The 17,534-nt window shown below is 38.5% G+C and overlaps 1 protein-coding gene across 10 annotated transcripts in view; it reads right to left on the bottom strand.

The window, feature by feature from the left end:
• Positions 1 to 11,688, bottom strand: part of LOC102899106 (membrane-spanning 4-domains subfamily A member 14) — a 28,174-nt gene extending 16,486 nt beyond the window's left edge. For 2 of the 10 annotated variants that reach the window (XM_019812478.3, XM_019812476.3), the window contains exons 1-3: positions 11,256 to 11,681; positions 9,826 to 9,879; positions 3,888 to 4,031 (exon numbers count right to left, since the gene is read on the bottom strand). In XM_019812478.3, coding sequence (XP_019668037.2) covers positions 3,888 to 4,031; positions 9,826 to 9,873 — 192 coding nt within the window. In that variant the 5' untranslated portion in view covers positions 9,874 to 9,879; positions 11,256 to 11,681. Of the gene's footprint in view, positions 1 to 3,887; positions 4,032 to 9,825; positions 9,924 to 10,203; positions 10,330 to 11,255 lie in introns of all 10 variants that reach the window. The other 8 variants (XM_019812475.3, XM_006937367.5, XM_019812473.3 and 5 more) reach the window with 7 other exon arrangements.
• Between the last annotated feature and the right edge of the window lie 5,846 nt (positions 11,689 to 17,534).

Raw genomic sequence — 17,534 nt, 5'->3', positions numbered from 1 at the left:
GCTTTTTTCATTGGTAAAATGGGGGTTCATATTTTCTTTCTGTTTTACTGTGTTGTTGTTGTAATAGTTACATAGAGAGCAATTCGCTGAATTACTTATACCCAACTTGGTCCTCCTAGCTTCCACCGAAGGCTCAGAACTACATTTTCCAGAATTCCTTTCCTCTGATGGTCTCTGCTTACAAGTGGCCAAAAGAAAATCTGGAGCAGTATTTGGAAGAGAGAAGGGAAGGAGAAAGTATCACTCTCACAAGATCATGGTGATCAGACATGGCAGCCATGGCCTTATTTTTTTTTTTTTTTCTCCTATTCCTCTGTTATGTTTTCATTTTTGTCTTCCACAGGCAGTTTCCAGACTTCTCCATAACCTTCCCTCGGCAACCCCACTCTGGTGGCCAGGAACCCATGGCTTCTTAGATTTAATTACAACTTCAACCTTTCCACTCTTGCTGGTGCCTCAGGCAGAAGCAGTTAGAGACTCTCCTTACGATTCTCCAACTCTCTCCACGTCTTCTCATCTCCAGGAACTCCCACATTTGTGAAGGCTCCGATTCTCATACTAGTTTCTGTATTTCCATAAATCTTGTGGTGGTCCTGTTTTCTTAAAAAACAAACAAACAAACAAACAAACCCTGCAGTGAAATAAGCACTTTACCAAGTGCTTTACCAAGTACTAAGCACTGGACCAAGAAGACTCTGTTCTTCCTTAGCATCTTGGACTTTCTCCACTTGAGGTTCTCATTCTGGAAAAGCCTCCCAGAAAACCAAAACATAAAACAAAGTCATCAGAAAGAAGACCATCACCAGGATGTTTTCTTTTTTAATGTCAGACAGAATCATGGTCATAAAGAAAATTACTGTAGTTATTTATTGTATATTGCAGGCCTCATCCCAAAGTGCAGAGCTTGAACACATACGTTCATTCACTTTTGCAGCTCCATTTCTGGATGATGGTCCATTAAAAACATCAAAGGAGTATATGAGCAACAGTGAATTCCAAATGATGTATAGTTAGATCATCAACTGTTTCAAAGATGTCAATTCCCCTGAAGAAGGGCTTAGGACATAGAGACCAGCTAATGGGATGTGGTATGGCAAACAAACAAAACAGAAACAAAAAACCCTTGATTTTATGGGCTATAACTGATTTATAAAATTCCCATTTTCTCTATTCATACATTTATATTTGTCAGACTCAGGCTGGTGGTATATAAGAGAATATTTGGGGGCCACTTTAAATAGGTGAATCGGGCACCTGGGTGGCTCAGTTGGTTAAGCATCTGACTTGAGCTCTGCTCATGATCTCACAGTTCGTGGGTTCGAGCCCCGCATCGGGCTCTGCTGACAGCTCAGAGCTTGGAGCCTGCTTTGGATTCTGTGTCTCCCCCTCTCTCTCTGCCCATTTTGTAATCATATTGATTTTTTTTTTTTTTTTGGTGTTGAGTTGCGTAAGTTCTTTACGTATTTTGGATAGTAACCTCTATTGGATATATCATTTGCAAATGTCTCCTCCCATTCGGTAGGTTGTCTTTTAGTTTTGTTGATGGTTTCCTTTGCTGTGAAAAAGTTTCTTATTTTGATGTAGTCTCAATAGTTTATCTTTGCTTTTGTTTCCCTTGCCTTGGGAATTATAAAAATGTTGCTACTGCTGATATCAGAGAAATTACTGCCTGTGCTCTCTTCTAGGATTTTTATGGTTTCAGGTCTCCATCCATAGGTCCTAAGACCTATGATTTTAGGTCTTTCATCCATTTTGAGTTTGTTTTTGTGTATGGTGTTAAAAGGTGGTCCAGTTTCATTCTTCGCATGTAGCTGTCCAGTTTTTCCAGCCCCATTTGTTGAACAGACTGTCTTTCCCCCATTGCGTATTCTTGCCTCCTTTGTCAAAGATTAATTGACTATATAAGCCTGGGTTTATTTCTGGGCTCTCTGTTCTGTTCCATTGATCTATGTGTCTATTTTTGTGCCAGTACCATAGTGTTTTGCAGTATATCTTGAAATCTGGGATTGTGATATATCCAGCTTTGTTTTCTTTCTCAAGATTGCTTTTTCAAGATTTGGGGTCTTTATGGTTTCTGCAAATTTTAGTATTATTTGTTTTTAGTTTTGTAAAAAATGCTATTGGTATTTTGATAGGAATTGAATTGATTCTGTAGATTGCATTGAATCTGTAGACATTTTAACAGTATTAATCTTTCCAATCCATGAGCACAGTATATCTTTCCACGGATTTGTGTTGTCTTCAATTTCTTTCATCAATTAAAAAAAATTTTTTTTAATGCTTAGTTTTTGGAAAGAGAGAGAGAGAGAGAGAGAGAGAGAGAGAGAGAGAGAGAGAGAGAAAGGAGCAGGGGAGGGGCAGAGAGAAAGGGAGACACAGAATCTGAAGCAGGCTCTAGGCTCTGAGTTCTGAGCTGTCAGCGTATGGACCTACGCAGGGCCTGAACCCATGAACTGTGAGATCATGACCTGAGCTGAAGTTAGACGCTTAACCGACTGAGCCACCCAGGTGCTACTCTTTTCATCAATGTTTTATAGTTTTCAGAGTACAGGTCTTTCACCTCTTTGGTTAAGTTTGTTCCTAATTTTTTTTTTTTTTGGTGTAATTGTAAATGGTGTTGTTTTCTTAATTTCTCATTCTGCTGCTTTGCTATTAGTATATAGAAATGCTATTGATTTCTGGGTATTAATATTGTATCCTGCAAGTATACTGAATTGACTTATTAGTGGAGTCTTTAAAATTTTCTATATATAGTATCATGTCACCTGCAAATAGTGACAGTTTAACTACTTATTTACCCATATGGATATGGATGCCTTTTATTTCTTTCTCTTGTATAATTGCTGTGGCTAGGACTTCTGGTACTATGTTGATTAACATACACAGATTTTCAACTGTACAGGGGTCAGTGTCCCTAACCTCCACATCACTCAAGGGTCAACTGTACTTTTGTTTGTATGCCACTGGGTTTTGTCATGGTTTGTTATGTAACAATAGATTACTAATAGTAACTTTTTCAATGAGAACTACTTTGACCATTCAATTTAAAACAATAACCTATATCCTTTCACTACTTCCCCAGAATCTTCATTCCCCCTTACTCTACTTTTTCTTTTTTACTTCCATAGCCCTTGTAACATACTACCCCTGCTAGAATAAAGCTCCCTAAAGTCTGGGATCTGTTTTGTTTGCTGACGCATTTCAGGCACCAAGAACAGGACCTGACATATAGTTGGTACTCTATAAGTACTGGTTGAATGACCAAATTTCAAATTTCTTCTCCTTCTCTCCTTCTTCTTCTTAATATTATTATTATTATTATTAAGATTTTCACTCAAGATTTTGTGGGGACAATGTCGCGTTATCCACCATACTCACAGACATAGTGAATTTTTCTTTAGAGATTTCTTTTCAATTCCACCAAATTCTTCTCAGATCAACAGAACAAAAAGACTTCAGTTTTCTTTCCCTATGTAAATTCTGTATGTCCTACTATTTCCTTAGCAATTGTGCTCGCTCATATTACTTGCTCCACTGGCAAAATAAATGGCCTATGGGTAGTGAAATAGTCACCAACCATTTTCTATTTTACAAAAATGCACCTTATGCACCTTACTGTTACTATTGTTCCCATTATCCAAAGAGCATGTAAAAAGTATCCTGTTAACAAAGACATACTCTTATTATGAAGGAATATTACTGGTAAGGATCTAGGTTCTTTTCCTATTGATAGATTCCTTTTCAACTAGATATAAGAATGCATTCATTGAGAATAGAGATTGTGAATTTTTTTTGTGTTCTATCTCTGACACACTGCTTGGTTCGGAAACAGTCACTAAATGTGATGAATAAATGAATAACAATGAAGGAATAGATTATTCACTTACACACACAGATGACCAATATGCGTATCTTGTTATTACTACAAGAGGAAGATATGCTTTTCCAAATGCAATAACTTGTGTGGTAAACAAATACGTCCAGAGCTGTCCCACGAAGTGAACAATCAGACCAGTCATTATTTGTATGGCCTGGGAGGAAAGAATGCCATTAATTAATTACTACTATTCTAGTTCAATCTTTGAAAGGAACCAACATCAAGAAAATGTCAAGATGGAGAAAAAGGCGACTACCTAACAGAATTTTAGGATTCTCAACATTTAATTTAAATGAGGAGGCTAGGTTATTATTTCAGAGCAGTTTTCAGATACAATGACTATTCACATGCCCAATAAAATTGTACTAGGAGCTTGTTTATCTACTTGGCTAGCTAAGAGATCATATGGCATGATTCTTGGAGCCCTGAAAGAATTAATCTCCCTCAATGTTCATCAGTGCCTATGTGGCCAACAATCTACACCTGCAGATACAGCTACCAGACTTGGCATTTCTGACCTTACTTGTCCTTCTCTCATCCTCCTAAAATTGAGATTTTCTTTTACCACTCCCATGCCCATCTGGACATAGAGTAGAGTCCTCTGTCCTTTATAAACAGGAGTCAAAAAAAGAGATAGTGAATCCTTGGGATTTTTGGTTTCTTTTTTTTTTAATGTTTATTTATTTTAGAGAGAGAGAGGGATAGAGAGAGTACAAGCGAGGGGCAGAGAGAGAGGGAGACACAGAATTTGTTTTTTTTTTCAATATATGAAGTTTATTGTCAAATTGGTTTCCATACAACACCCAGTGCTCATTCTAAAAGGTGCCCTCCTCAATACCCATCATCCACCCTCCCCTCCCTCCCACCCCCCATCAACCCTCAGTTTGTTCTCAGTTTTTTTTTTTAATTTTTTTTCAACGTTTATTTATTTTTGGGACAGAGAGAGACAGAGCATGAATGGGGGAGGGGCAGAGAGAGAGGGAGACACAGAATGGGAAACAGGCTCCAGGCTCTGAGCCATCAGCCCAGAGCCCGACGCGGGGCTCGAACTCACGGACTGCGAGATCGTGACCTGGCTGAAGTTGGACGCTTAACCGACTGCGCCACCCAGGCGCCCCTGTTCTCACTTTTTAAGAGGAGAGACACAGAATTTGAAGCAGGCTTCAGGCTCTGAGCTGTCAGCACAGAGCCCAACGTGGGGCTTGAACTCACGAACCATGAGATCATGGCCTGAGCTGAAGTCGGATGCTCAACCTACTGAGCCCCCAGGTGCCCCAAGGGATTTCTGGTTTCTTATAACTCTTCCTAGGAAACATTATCAGGTGTGGAGATTGAGGAGGATTTCTGCCCACTAAAGCCAGACCAGCTACGATCGTTTCCAAGTCAAAGGAGGAGGAAATTTTTAAGCTTGCTATGTAGAGCCACAACTCGCTGTAGGGACTTTCCATTGGTTTTCAGATAGATGTTTCTCAGGTGTGCCTCCTTCTGCCACAGCTGAATCAACGACCCCTCCTTGCACCTCCCTACCACTGAAACACAGGAGTTAAGCCTGAAAAATCTGAAGGAGTTATATCGGAGTTCAGATCCTAGTACCTCTTGCTTTACTTGTGTTTCTACAGTGCCTGGGGACGCTGACATCTTTTTTTCCTCACAGATCCTCATAAACAGGATAGCTAACTTGAAATTTGCAACAGGCTTCTGTTCTGATATATGATTATAAGGAGAGCCAAAAAGTGGCTAGTTGGCGGGATATCTCTCTCATTTGGGGAATACTTTGCCATCCATGCAACACAATACCATGCATTATGTGGCACTTCTGACAGGTTGTGGCAGGGGAAGGAAGCAAGGGGTCTTTGGGGTAGATAGGGCTTTTCCCACATGGCAGTGGTGTAGAGTTTCATAGGATACAATAAATTTGTCTGAAGTCTGAGTTTAGTGAAGGGTGTAGGATCTTTAAAAACTTATTTTGTGCCTTGAGTTTGATACATTTTTTTATAGATTTTGGATACTAGCCCTTTATCTGATATGTCATTTGCAAATATCTTCTCCCATTCCGTTGGTTGCCTTTTAGTTTTGTTGATTGTTTCCTTCGCTGTGCAGATTTTTATCTTGATGAGGTTCTAATAGTTCATTTTTGCTTTTGTTTCCCTTGCCTCTAGAGACATGTCTACTAAGAAGTTGCTGCTGCCGAGGTAAAAGAGGTTGCTGCCTGTTTTCTCCTCTAGGATTTTGATGGTTTTCTGTCTTTCATCTATTTTGAATTTATTTTTGTGTATGGTTAATAAAGTCATCCTGTTTCATTCTTCTGCATGTCACTGTTCAGTTTTCTCAACAACATTTGCTAAAAAGACTGTCTCTTTTCCACTGGATATTCTTTCCTGCTTTGTCAAAGATAAGTTGGCCATACATTTGTGGCTCCATTTCTGGGTTCTCTATCCTATTTCATTGATCTATGTGTCTGTTTTTGTACCCGTACCATGCTGTCTTGATGGCTACAGCTTAGTAATACAACTTAAAGTCTGGAATTGTGATGCCTCCAGCTTTGATTTTCTTTTTCAACATTGCTTTGGCTATTCGGGGTCTTTTCTGGTTCCATACACATTTTAGAATCATTTGTTCTAGTTCTGTGAAAAAATGGTGTTATTTTAATAGGGATTGCATCATGGAGGCTCCTCAAAAAATTAAAATTAGAACTGCCCTATGACCAGGCAATTGCACTACTAGGTATTTATGCAAAAGGATACAAATATGCCTGTTTGAAGGGGCACATGCGCCCCAATTTTATAGCAGCACTATCAATAATAGCCCAACTATGGAAAGAGCCCAAATGACCATCAACTGACGAATGGATAAAGAAGATGTGGTATATAGATACAATGGAATTCTACTCATCGATCAAAAAGAATGAAATCTTGCCATTGCAACAATGTGGATGGAACTAGAGTGTATTATGCTATGTGAAATAAGTCAGTCAGAGAAAGACAAGTGTCATGTGATTTCACTCATATGTGAAATGTAAGAAACACAACAGGTGAACATAAGGGAAGGGAAGAAAAAAATAAGGTAAAAATAGAGAGGGAGGCAGATCATAAGAGACTCTTAAATACAGAGAACAAACTGAGGGTTGCTAGTGGGGAGATGGGTGGAGGGATGGGCTAAATGGGTGATAGGCATTAAGGAGGGCACTTGTTGGGATGAGAACTGAGCATTGTATTTAAGTGATGAATCACTGAATTCTACTCCTGAAATCAGTACTACATTACATGTTAACTAGCTTGAATTTAAATAATAAGAAAAAAACCCCTTTTAGGGGCGCCTGGGTGGCGCAGTCGGTTAAGCGTCCGACTTCAGCCAGGTCACGATCTCGCGGTCTGTGGGTTCGAGCCCCACGTCGGGCTCTGGGCTGATGGCTCAGAGCCTGGAGCCTGTTTCCGATTCTGTGTCTCCCTCTCTCTCTGCCCCTCCCCCGTTCATGCTCTGTCTCTCTCTGTCCCAAAAATAAATAAAAGTTGAAAAAAAAATTAAAAAAAAATAAATAAAAAAAAAGAAAAAAGAAAAAACCCCTTTTTATTTTTAAATGATTATAAATTCACAGTAATTTGCAAAAATAGTACAGGTTCTGTGCACCCTGAACCTGGATTCTCCCAGTGGTTACATCTTATGTAATTTATAGTATAATATCAGAATGAGGAACTAGACCTTGGTATAATATGTGCCTTAGGCCAAAACATGTTTCTTATCCCCCCCCAAATCACTATCAATAGGCTGGGATGACACAACAAAAACTTAGTAGAAAATAAAGGAGACAAGCTTCATGACACTGGATTTGGCAATAATTTTTGGAAAAATAGATAGATTGAATTATGTCAAAATTTAAAACTTCTGTGCACCAAAGAACACAATCAATAGAGTGAAAAGGCAACTCACAAAATGGTAGACAGATTTGTGAATCATATATCTGGGAAGGAGTAAATATCCAGAATATATAAATAACTCCTACCACTCAACAACAGTAACAAAAATAGACAATCCAACTAAGAAATGGGCAAAGGACTTGACCTTTCTCTAAAGATATGGAAATGGCCAATAAGCACATGAAAAGGTGCTCAGCAGCCTAACTAACCGTTAGGGAATTGTTAATCAAAACTACAATGCCACACCACTTTATACCTATTAGGATGGCTATCATCAAAAATAATACAAATGTTGAAGACCATGTGGAGAAATTGGACCCTTTGTGTACTGTTGGTGGGATGTAAAATGTTACTGCTGCTAGGCAAAGAGTTTGGCAGTTTCTCAAAGGTTAAGCATAGAACTACTCTATGACCCAGCATTTCCATTCCTAGGTATATATATAAAAGAGTTGAGAGCAGGGACTTGAAGAGCTACTTTACAGCTGTGTTCTTAGCTGCATTATTCACAATAGTCAAAAGGTAGAAGCAACCCACGTGTCTATTGGCGGATGAATGGATAAACAAAGTGTAGTTATGCATACAACGGAGTATTATTCAGCCTTGAAAACAAAGGAGATTCCACATCAACTACATCACGGATGAACCTGGGACCCATTATGCTGAGTGAAAGAATCTCATCACAAAAGAACACGTGCTACATGATTCCAAGTATCTGAGGTATTACAGCAGTCAAATTTCATAGAGACAGAAAGTAGAATTGTTATTGCTAAGGGCTATGGGCAGGGAGAGGGAGTGGGGGAATTATTGTTTAATAGGTACAGAGTTTTAATTTTGCAAGATGAAAAGAGTTCTGTGGAGAAACCGTCAGTGGTGATGGTTGCCCAACAGTGTGGATGTACTTAACGTCCCTGCACTGTACATTTAAAAATGGGTTTGATGGTAAATTTTATGCTTTTGTATTTTAGTACAGTTTAAATCTTCTGTTTCAGCAAATCTTCGTGTGTATTGTGTTGGCAAGGACATGGGGGTATGGCCTTGTTACTGCTAGGAGTCTTCTTATATCTGTCAAAAGTTTTAGCTGTAATTAGTGATAGGAATAGGGAGAAGTGTGTCTATTCCATCTTGTCCTGGACGCTGGAAACTGGAACTGGAGGCTAGAATGTTTTATTAAATGAAATGAGACCTGAACTCTTGGGTAATGGTAGATCTCATTAGAAGGGCAGTAATGTAGCCAGCAACTGTCCTATTTATTCTCGGACACACTTTATTCCTTCTCAATATCCTTGCCCAGATAAGTGGGCAAGAAGGTCAGAAATAAAAACCTTTAATATCATATTATTGGGAAAGAGGAGAGGAAATTTTGGGTTCATTGCATGCTTTAACGTAGAGTCCTCGTCCAATTCTGTCAGAAGATGAGGTAGATCTTAAATAAGTGAAGGCAATAATACACTTGAGATGTTGGGAATATTCCTGGACCAAGCTTTAATCCTGTTGGTTTGATTCCTAATCTGACTCTATCACCCAGCAAAATGGGGAGATCATGCGAAAGGATAGCCTGCTACATTTGCTGGGAGCTGATTGGGAAAACAGTGGCATGTCCTGGGGATGAAGTCAAGAACACATCGCCACTATGATCACTGGCCACAAAGCTTTATGTCGGCAGCTTCTCCTGAATACATTTCTACAATCTGACCATCTCATTTGGGGCCGTGTTATCATTAGCTTAACATGAAATAATTTCTAGATGCCCAAAAGGGAGTTTCTACCCATAACTCAGAATATATTTTTCTTGGAGTGTGACTAAGTTGTAATGGTTTGGAATTATTTAAATGTAGTATTTAAAGTTATGTAGCTTTAGCCTGATGTACAGTTTAGATGATCAGCTTGCATGTGGAAAATGCAGGCATGACGTGACCATTAACCCTCTTCCGTTTGGAAAGTTCACAATAGAGGTGGTTAAAGTCTCCTCAGTTTTGCATTTAGAAATTGTGACACTACAGTCATTTAGTTGTTCAAGAAGCATTTTGCTCTTACCCCCAACAATCTTGTTTCTTCTCTTATCCACAGACGACGTCTTGACATTTTTCACTAAGATACAATAGAGAAATGGGAGGATGAAATGTGTTTCTTTTCTGCAGGAAAATTTAAGGACAAGTTAATTTTAATTATTTTCTTGGGTTAAAATTAAGAGGAACATCTACCCCTAGAGTTGCCAATTTTTCACTGTTTTGTAGTCCCCTGAGAGAATGTTTTTCCTCAAACCATCAAGATTGCAATCTTGAAAAAAAAAATCCAATAATTGTTTCTCAAATAGTCTTACTCATTTTCCAACCTTAAACTGGACTGTAGCAAATTGTTATGCGGTGGCTTCCCTGATCCATCGATCCCTCTAGCAATTACCCATATCCCCACTTTCATGATGTCAGGGAGATTGGACTTTTGTTTGCTGAGCTTCGTTCCCTCACTCCACGCTATTTCTCTCCAAATTAGAACCTGGTGCAGGGGTACCCGCAGAATCTATCCATGTGCCTATATTGGCTGCAAGGGAAGTTGAAAAATAAAATGTCATATATTCTACTTTGGAAAGGTGAGCTTCACAAGTTAGGGATCTACAAAAATGCAGGGGAGGTGTTCAATAGATAAGACAATTAAAAATAACAGACAGCTACCATTCAATTGTGGATAACCTTTGAGATTTCTATATAACTCCTATCAGTCCTCCCTAGACTGCATATTTAACATCCATGAGGATTTTTCCTTGATCCTAGTTGATTGGGCCAAAGGTGAGCATCTAACTTGAACTGGGTCCATAGTATAAGTATACTCTTTCCTGGATTGTTTGGGCTGGTCTCCTGATGAGAAGATAGACCTTGGGAGATGTGATTTGTCACGCCCCACCGTAATGGACAAAGTGGGAGAGAAGGTGAGTTTTGGGAGGGAGGTGAATGGAAAGGACACCCAGAGAAATGAAGAGACGGACAAGGAACAGAATTTCCTGAGTTTCTGATGGCTTTCAATCTTCCCCTTCCAGTTTCTTTTGGAAAACTGTTGACTTCTTGCCCTTACATTATGTAAACATAGCTATTCTTATATTACGATAAATATATCTTCATTGTGCTAAAACTAGTAACAGAGAGTTTCTGTTTCTTGCGGTGAAAGTCTTTTTATTTTTTTAATGGCCTCGTCTTCTAACTTTTCTCACACGGCTTTGAGAATCTGCTCTCCAGAATCTCCAATGGCTGATGGCTTTTCTGTTTTTCTCCGGCCTCTTATCTATAACTGTACCTTAAGTCTAAGACGGGTCTTCAGATTCCTCACTTACAAACTTTCCCTTCCATTTACACAAACCAGGAAATGTTATGGCTTTGAGTTGCCCCTGACATGGCCTGTCAGCGCTTGCAACTGAGAAAATGTAGAAAGGCATAGTGGAAAGACTCAAACTGAAGTTCAAATTTTGTCCTTACCAGTTACTACGTGGTCTTGCCCATATCACTTATTCTTTCGAAGGCTGTTTCCTCAGCAGCAACCCGCCCCCCCCCAACAAAAAACAACAAAAACAAAAACAAAAAACAATCCTGTAGGATTGTATTGGGGGAGGGGGAGCAAATAAGAGAAATTGGCACAGAACTGAAACCTGAACAAGAGCCAGCACTGGGAACACCTGCCCTCAGAGTGGTGCGCACGGACCATGGATCCCTGCGGTCACTTGATTACAGGGCTAGAGGGGTTCGATCTCACAGGTGGTGCCCTTAGTTCGGTGCCGTCCAACTCCGGGAGTCGTGGGGGCGGCACTTGCCCAGTGGGCGCCACTTCTTCAGCGGCGCCCCTCATTTCCCCTCGCGGGGCCCTAACGCTGCGGTTGGAGCCAAGAGCGTGGCTTGTGCGCGCAGCGCGAGGGGCCCCGCGCGGACCCCTGCACGGCGGACCCCTCCGTGTTCCGGCGGACCCCTCCAAGTTCTGCTGAGCGCAGGCTCCCAGGACACTGTCAGGGCGTGAGATGAGAGCTGACTCAGGCCAAGCTCTTCCTGCCTGGTGCTCTGACCACGGATCTGGGCCTTTCCCTGATTCCCTGGCCGCCTCCGCAGAGACCTCCCCATCAAACAGATGTCCTCATCTCCCCTTTTCTGCTAGGTTGGGGTCAGCGAAAGTCTTTCAACCTTTAATCTCGACGCAGTGTAGCGGAAACAGTACTGGTCCGTAAACCTGGGCCTTGGTCCTTAACTCTCCTATTAGATACATGAATGCTTGCGGCAAAATATTTATCTTCCCTGTTCCTTAGATTGTTTTTCTGCACCCTGAAATAATCTATGTTCTGTGTACCTCCCACATGTACAAAATCGTGTAATACAAGCTTCAAATTTGTTGTCATCAGCTCCCAACGGCTAATATATTGGAATCCTAACTTGAGTGCCAACTCCTTGAGGCCAGGTGCCATTTGTAACCTTATTTATTTATTTATTTATTTATTTATTTATTTATTTATTTATTTATTTATTTATTTATTTATTTATTTTACTTATACTTCTATTTTTTGAGGAGATCACACATGCTAGCACAGGAGAAGGGCAGAGGGAAGGAGAGTATCCAACAGGCTCCACACTCAGCCTGGAGCCTGATGTGGGGCTCGATCCCAGGACCCTGGGATCCTGACCTGAGCTGAAATCAAGAGTCCCACGCCCAACCAACTGAGCCACCCAGGCGTCCCAGGAATATTTAATTTTTTAGTCAAAATAATACAAATGTGGCTTGGAAGTACTAGAAATGATGTTTAAGTGTTAATTGTAGGGGCTAGAAATACATAGTTGTTATTTTAAGCTATTATGGTTAAAACAACTGTATTTTTGTTTGTTTGTACCACTTGTCAGTGTCTTTCTTTACTTTCCAACATTTGATTTGCTCCTTGTTCTCTTTGGGCTCCTGTGGACTCCCTTCCATGGCCTTATGTTTTGGTCTTAAATGATATTCTTCCCTAGGGTCCCTTCTATTTTCATTCTCTTCAGAAACTACAATTAGAAAGATCCTTGAACTAAACTTACCAATTTAGCTTACAAACTTTAAGGGGTTTTGTTTGTTTGACTAATTCTGTGATTTGGTTTCTTAATTCTGATTTTAAGGGCCTTTATAGAAGGCTTGGGATCTCTAAGATATCATCTGGCTACGACTTTATAAAGTTTTATACCTGGTTTCTTGTGGACATTTGGATTGCTGGACCTGGGTTTCTCAATGGGACATGACACTTGCACATATAGAGTGGACCACAATCTTGCCTCAAGATCATGAAGATATTCACCTATATTAAAATCTAAAAGCTTATTGTGTTATCTTGTTTAAAAATTGTGGTACAATATATGTAACATTTATCATTTAAAGCATTTGTAAGTGTACAATTCAGTGACATTAAATATGTTCCCAATGCTATATACCCATCACCATTACCTGTAGCCAAAACTTTTTCATCATACCCAACATAAATTCCACATCCATTAAAATATAACTTCCCCTCTTCTTTCCTAGTGCCTGGTAACATCTATTCTGCTTTCTGCCTTTATGATTTTGACTATTCTAGGTACCTCTTACAATTGGAATCATACAATATTTACCCCTCTATGTCTAAATACTTAACTATGCACAATGTTCTCAAGGTTCGTTCATGCTGTAGCATGCATCAGAATTTCACTCCTTTGTAAAACTAAATTGTTACTTCATTGGATGTACAGACCACATGTTGTTTACCCATTCATCTGTTGATGAATATTTAGGTTGTTTCCATGTTTTGCCTACTGCGAATCATGTTGCTTTGAACATTGGTTTATATGTATCTGTTTGAGTCCCTGCTTTCAATTTCTTGGGATATACACCTAAAAGTGGTGTTGCTGGAATGTATGGTAATGCTATGTTTAATTTTTTTGTTTAATTCCACTGCTTTCCAGAGACTACATTTTATATTCCCACCAGCATAGCACAAGTGTTCCAACTCTCTACATACTCACCAACATTTGTTATTTTATTTTAAATAATAGCCATTCTAGTGTGTGTGAAGCAGTATATCATTGTAGTTTTGATTTGTATTTTACTAATGGCTGGTGATGTTAAACATATTTGCATATGCTTATTGGCCATCTGTACCTTTTTTGGAGGAGTTTTTATTAATCCGTTGCCCATTTTTGAATGTTTTGTTGTTGAGTCGTAGGAATTTTTATATATCCTGAATAGTAATCTCTTGTCATATATATGATTAGCAAATATTTTCTCCCGTTCTGTAGGTTGTTTTTCTTCCCCACTTTTTGGTAGTGTCCTTTGATGCACAAAAAGATTTTAATTTTGATGTAGTTCAATTTATCTATTTTTTCTTCTGTTGTCTGTGCTTTTGGTGTCATACCCATAAAATTGTTGAAAAATCTGTCATGAAAATTTTCCACAATATTTTTTCCTAAGAATTTTATAGGTTTAGCTCTTAAGCTTAAGTCTTATTCTACCTTGAGTTAATTTTTGTATATAAGGGTCCAACTTCATTCTTTTGCATGTGAATATCCAGTTTTCCCAGTACCATTTGTTAAAGAAATCCTGTCCCTTCCCCCATTGGATGGTCTTGGCAACCTTGTCAAAATCAATTGGCTGAATATGTGAGGATTTATTTCCGTCAGTCTATTCTATTCCATCGGTCTATGTCTATCTTAATGCTGGTACCACACTATTTTAATTCCTAAGCCAAAATGGCATAAATCAAAAAAACAGTTACCACTCACTCATATGGAAAACACTTTGAATGTTCCAGACCTCCAAAATAACCTCTTAGGCTTTTCTGACAACTTAGGATACATCTTGCTAATGGATACACAAAATAAATCAAGATAAAGCACAGATGCTCACAGACACAATTCAAAGTGACGGTGGCTTGATGCTGAGATGCTAAGTATAGTTCTCTGGGGAAGGAACATGGCAGAACTTCTGTTGCTGCTCAGGATGCACAATGTCTCTATAATGGCTCACTGCAAAACAAATGCTAAACATTATTCTCACTTTTTGTCCTTTTTTGTTAAAGTATAAACCAAACTAAAACCTTTGGATTTCTTTCAGTTAGTGAAAACAGGCACTAATGTAGATCTCTTATAAAAGCAAACTGACAAAACATGGACTTTTGAAAAGTAGGGGATACAAGTATAATTTAAATTAACTTATAATCAGGAAGTGTGATGCCTTCACTTTGTTTTTCTTTCTCAAGATGGCTTTAGCTATTTGTGGTCTTTTGTGATTCCATATGAATTTTAGGATAGTTTTTTCTATTTCTTAGAAAAATACCATTGGAATTTTTATGGATTGCATTGAATCTGTAGATCTCTTTAGGTAGTATGGAAAAAAATATATTTTCAGTTTTATTTGAGAGAGAGCATGCACAAACCGGGGAGACGGGCCGAGGGAGAGAGAGAATCTTAAGCAGGCTCCATGCTCAGCACAGAGCTCAAGACAGGGGCTTGATTCCATGACCTTGGGATCATGACCTGAGCTAAAATCAAGAGTCTGATGTTCAATGGACTGAGCCACCCAGGCACCCCAATAGTATGGATATTTATAAACACTATTAATTCTTCTCTTCCAAGAACACGGGGTATCTTTTCATTTATTCGTGTCTTCTTCAATATTAATGTTTTCAGTGTACAAATCTTTCAGCACCTTGGTTAAATTTATTCCTAAGTATTTTGTTTTTAATGCTATTGTGAATGGAATTCTCATTTCTCTTTCAGTTAGTTCATTGTTAATGTAAAAATGCAATGATTTTTTTAAATTCCCCTAAAGACTTCTTGTTTGACCTGTGGCTTAGTTAGAAGTGTGATGTTTAATATCCATTCTTTCCTCTGCAAAGTTACTATACTGACTTCCAAAAGGTCTTTTACTTGCTTTCATCTTTAAGCAAATTGAATCCTGAAGTATATAATACTTGGTGCTTGGTATTTTTGTTCAATATTAATCAACTCTATTATTGATAAGTATTTGGATTTGGAATTTTAGATTTTTTTCAGTTGGGCTTTGGAATTCTGATTCTATGATTATTCTATGAATCTCTTGTCTTTTGTTGAACATATGTACTAATTTTCAGGCTCTAAACCTAGGAATGGAGTTTCTAGTATTAGATATTCTTAAACTGTTATCACAAGTGGTTGTAACAATTTATGTGTTTCTAAAAGCTGGGTATATAAGTTACAGGTTCTTTACATGATCCAAAAGAGTTGATTCTATCATTCTTTTTAAATATGTTTTTGCCATCCAGGTGGGTGGATACTATCATGTTTTATTCAATCCTATACTCTGATTTTTTGTCTGCTTGTTCCATCAATTATTGAGAAAAGTTATGAAATTTTTCCCAGTATAATCATGGATGGTCCATTCATTATTTTAGTTCAACATTTGCTTTATGTATTTTAATGATGTGTCATTATTTACATAGAAATGTAGAATTATGTCTTCCTGATGGATTGACACTTTTGATGAAATTTCCTTTTCATCTTAAGATTTTTTTTTTGCTTTAATATTTACCCTAATACTAGTTTGTCTTCTTTTGTTCTATTTCTTTTCTTTCCTTTCTTGCCTTCTTTTGGATTTCTCACATTTTTATTTGTTTTATAAACTATTAGGTTGCTATACAGTCTTTTATTATTCTTTTTTTTTTAATGTTTTTATTTATTATTGAGACAGAGAGAGACAGAGCATGAGCAGGGGAGGGGCAGAGAGAGAGACACAGAATCTGAAGCAGGCTCCAGGCTCTGAGCTGTCAGCATAGAGCCTGATGTGGGGCTCGAACTCATGGACTGTGAGATCATGACCTGAGCTGAAGTCGGACACTTAACCGACTGAGCCACCCAGGCGCCCCTTATTATTCTTTAAGTGATTACAATATCCACTCTCCCTCAACTTATTAAGGACTGTTATAAATCAGTTCTTTACTGTTTTCCAGAAAAGGCAAAGACCCTAGAACATATTAACTCATTCATCACCTGTATTGTGCTATTTACGTTCTCTTTTAAATATATTTTAGTATGCCTAGAAATTATTTATATGGTCACGTTCATTAATCTTTACTCAGATATTTATGCTATTTCATATTTACTTTTTCCCTTCCTACTTCTTTAAGTTTCCATGTGGGAGCCTTTCCCTTTTGTCTTAAGAACACTTACTGAATTTCCAAATCAATGCTGATGACTTTTGGCATTTGTTAACAAATCAGCTACTATTCTCTTTTGTGGCTGTTCTTTAAAGGTAAAATGTCTTTTAGCCTTGTTTAAGAATGCTCTCTCTGTGCAGTACAGAAGCTTTTTGTCTTGATGAGGTCCCAATAGTTCATTTTTGCTTTATATTGCCTTGCCTTTGGAGATGTGTCGAGTAAGAAATTGCTGTGGCTGAGGTCAAAGAGGTTTTTTCCTGCTTTCTCCTCTAGGGTTTTGATGGTTTCCTGTCTCACCTATTTCAGGTCCTTCATCCATTTTGAGTTTATTTTTGTGTATGGTGTAAGAAAGTGGTCTAGTTTCATTCTTCTGCCGATGGAACGGGAAAAGATATTTGCAAATATCATATCGGATATAGGGCTCGTATCTAAAATCTATAAAGAACTCACCAAACTCCACACCCAAAAAAACAAATAATCCAGTGAAGAAATGGGCAGAAGACATGAATAGATACTTTTCCAAAGAAGACATCCAGATGGCCAACACACACATGGAAAGAAGCTCAACATCACTCATCATCAGGGA

The sequence above is a fragment of the Felis catus genome, chromosome D1, assembly GCF_018350175.1.
Source record: "Felis catus isolate Fca126 chromosome D1, F.catus_Fca126_mat1.0, whole genome shotgun sequence".
Taxonomy (NCBI): domain Eukaryota; kingdom Metazoa; phylum Chordata; class Mammalia; order Carnivora; family Felidae; genus Felis; species Felis catus.
This window is presented reverse-complemented; position numbering and strand designations above follow the sequence as displayed.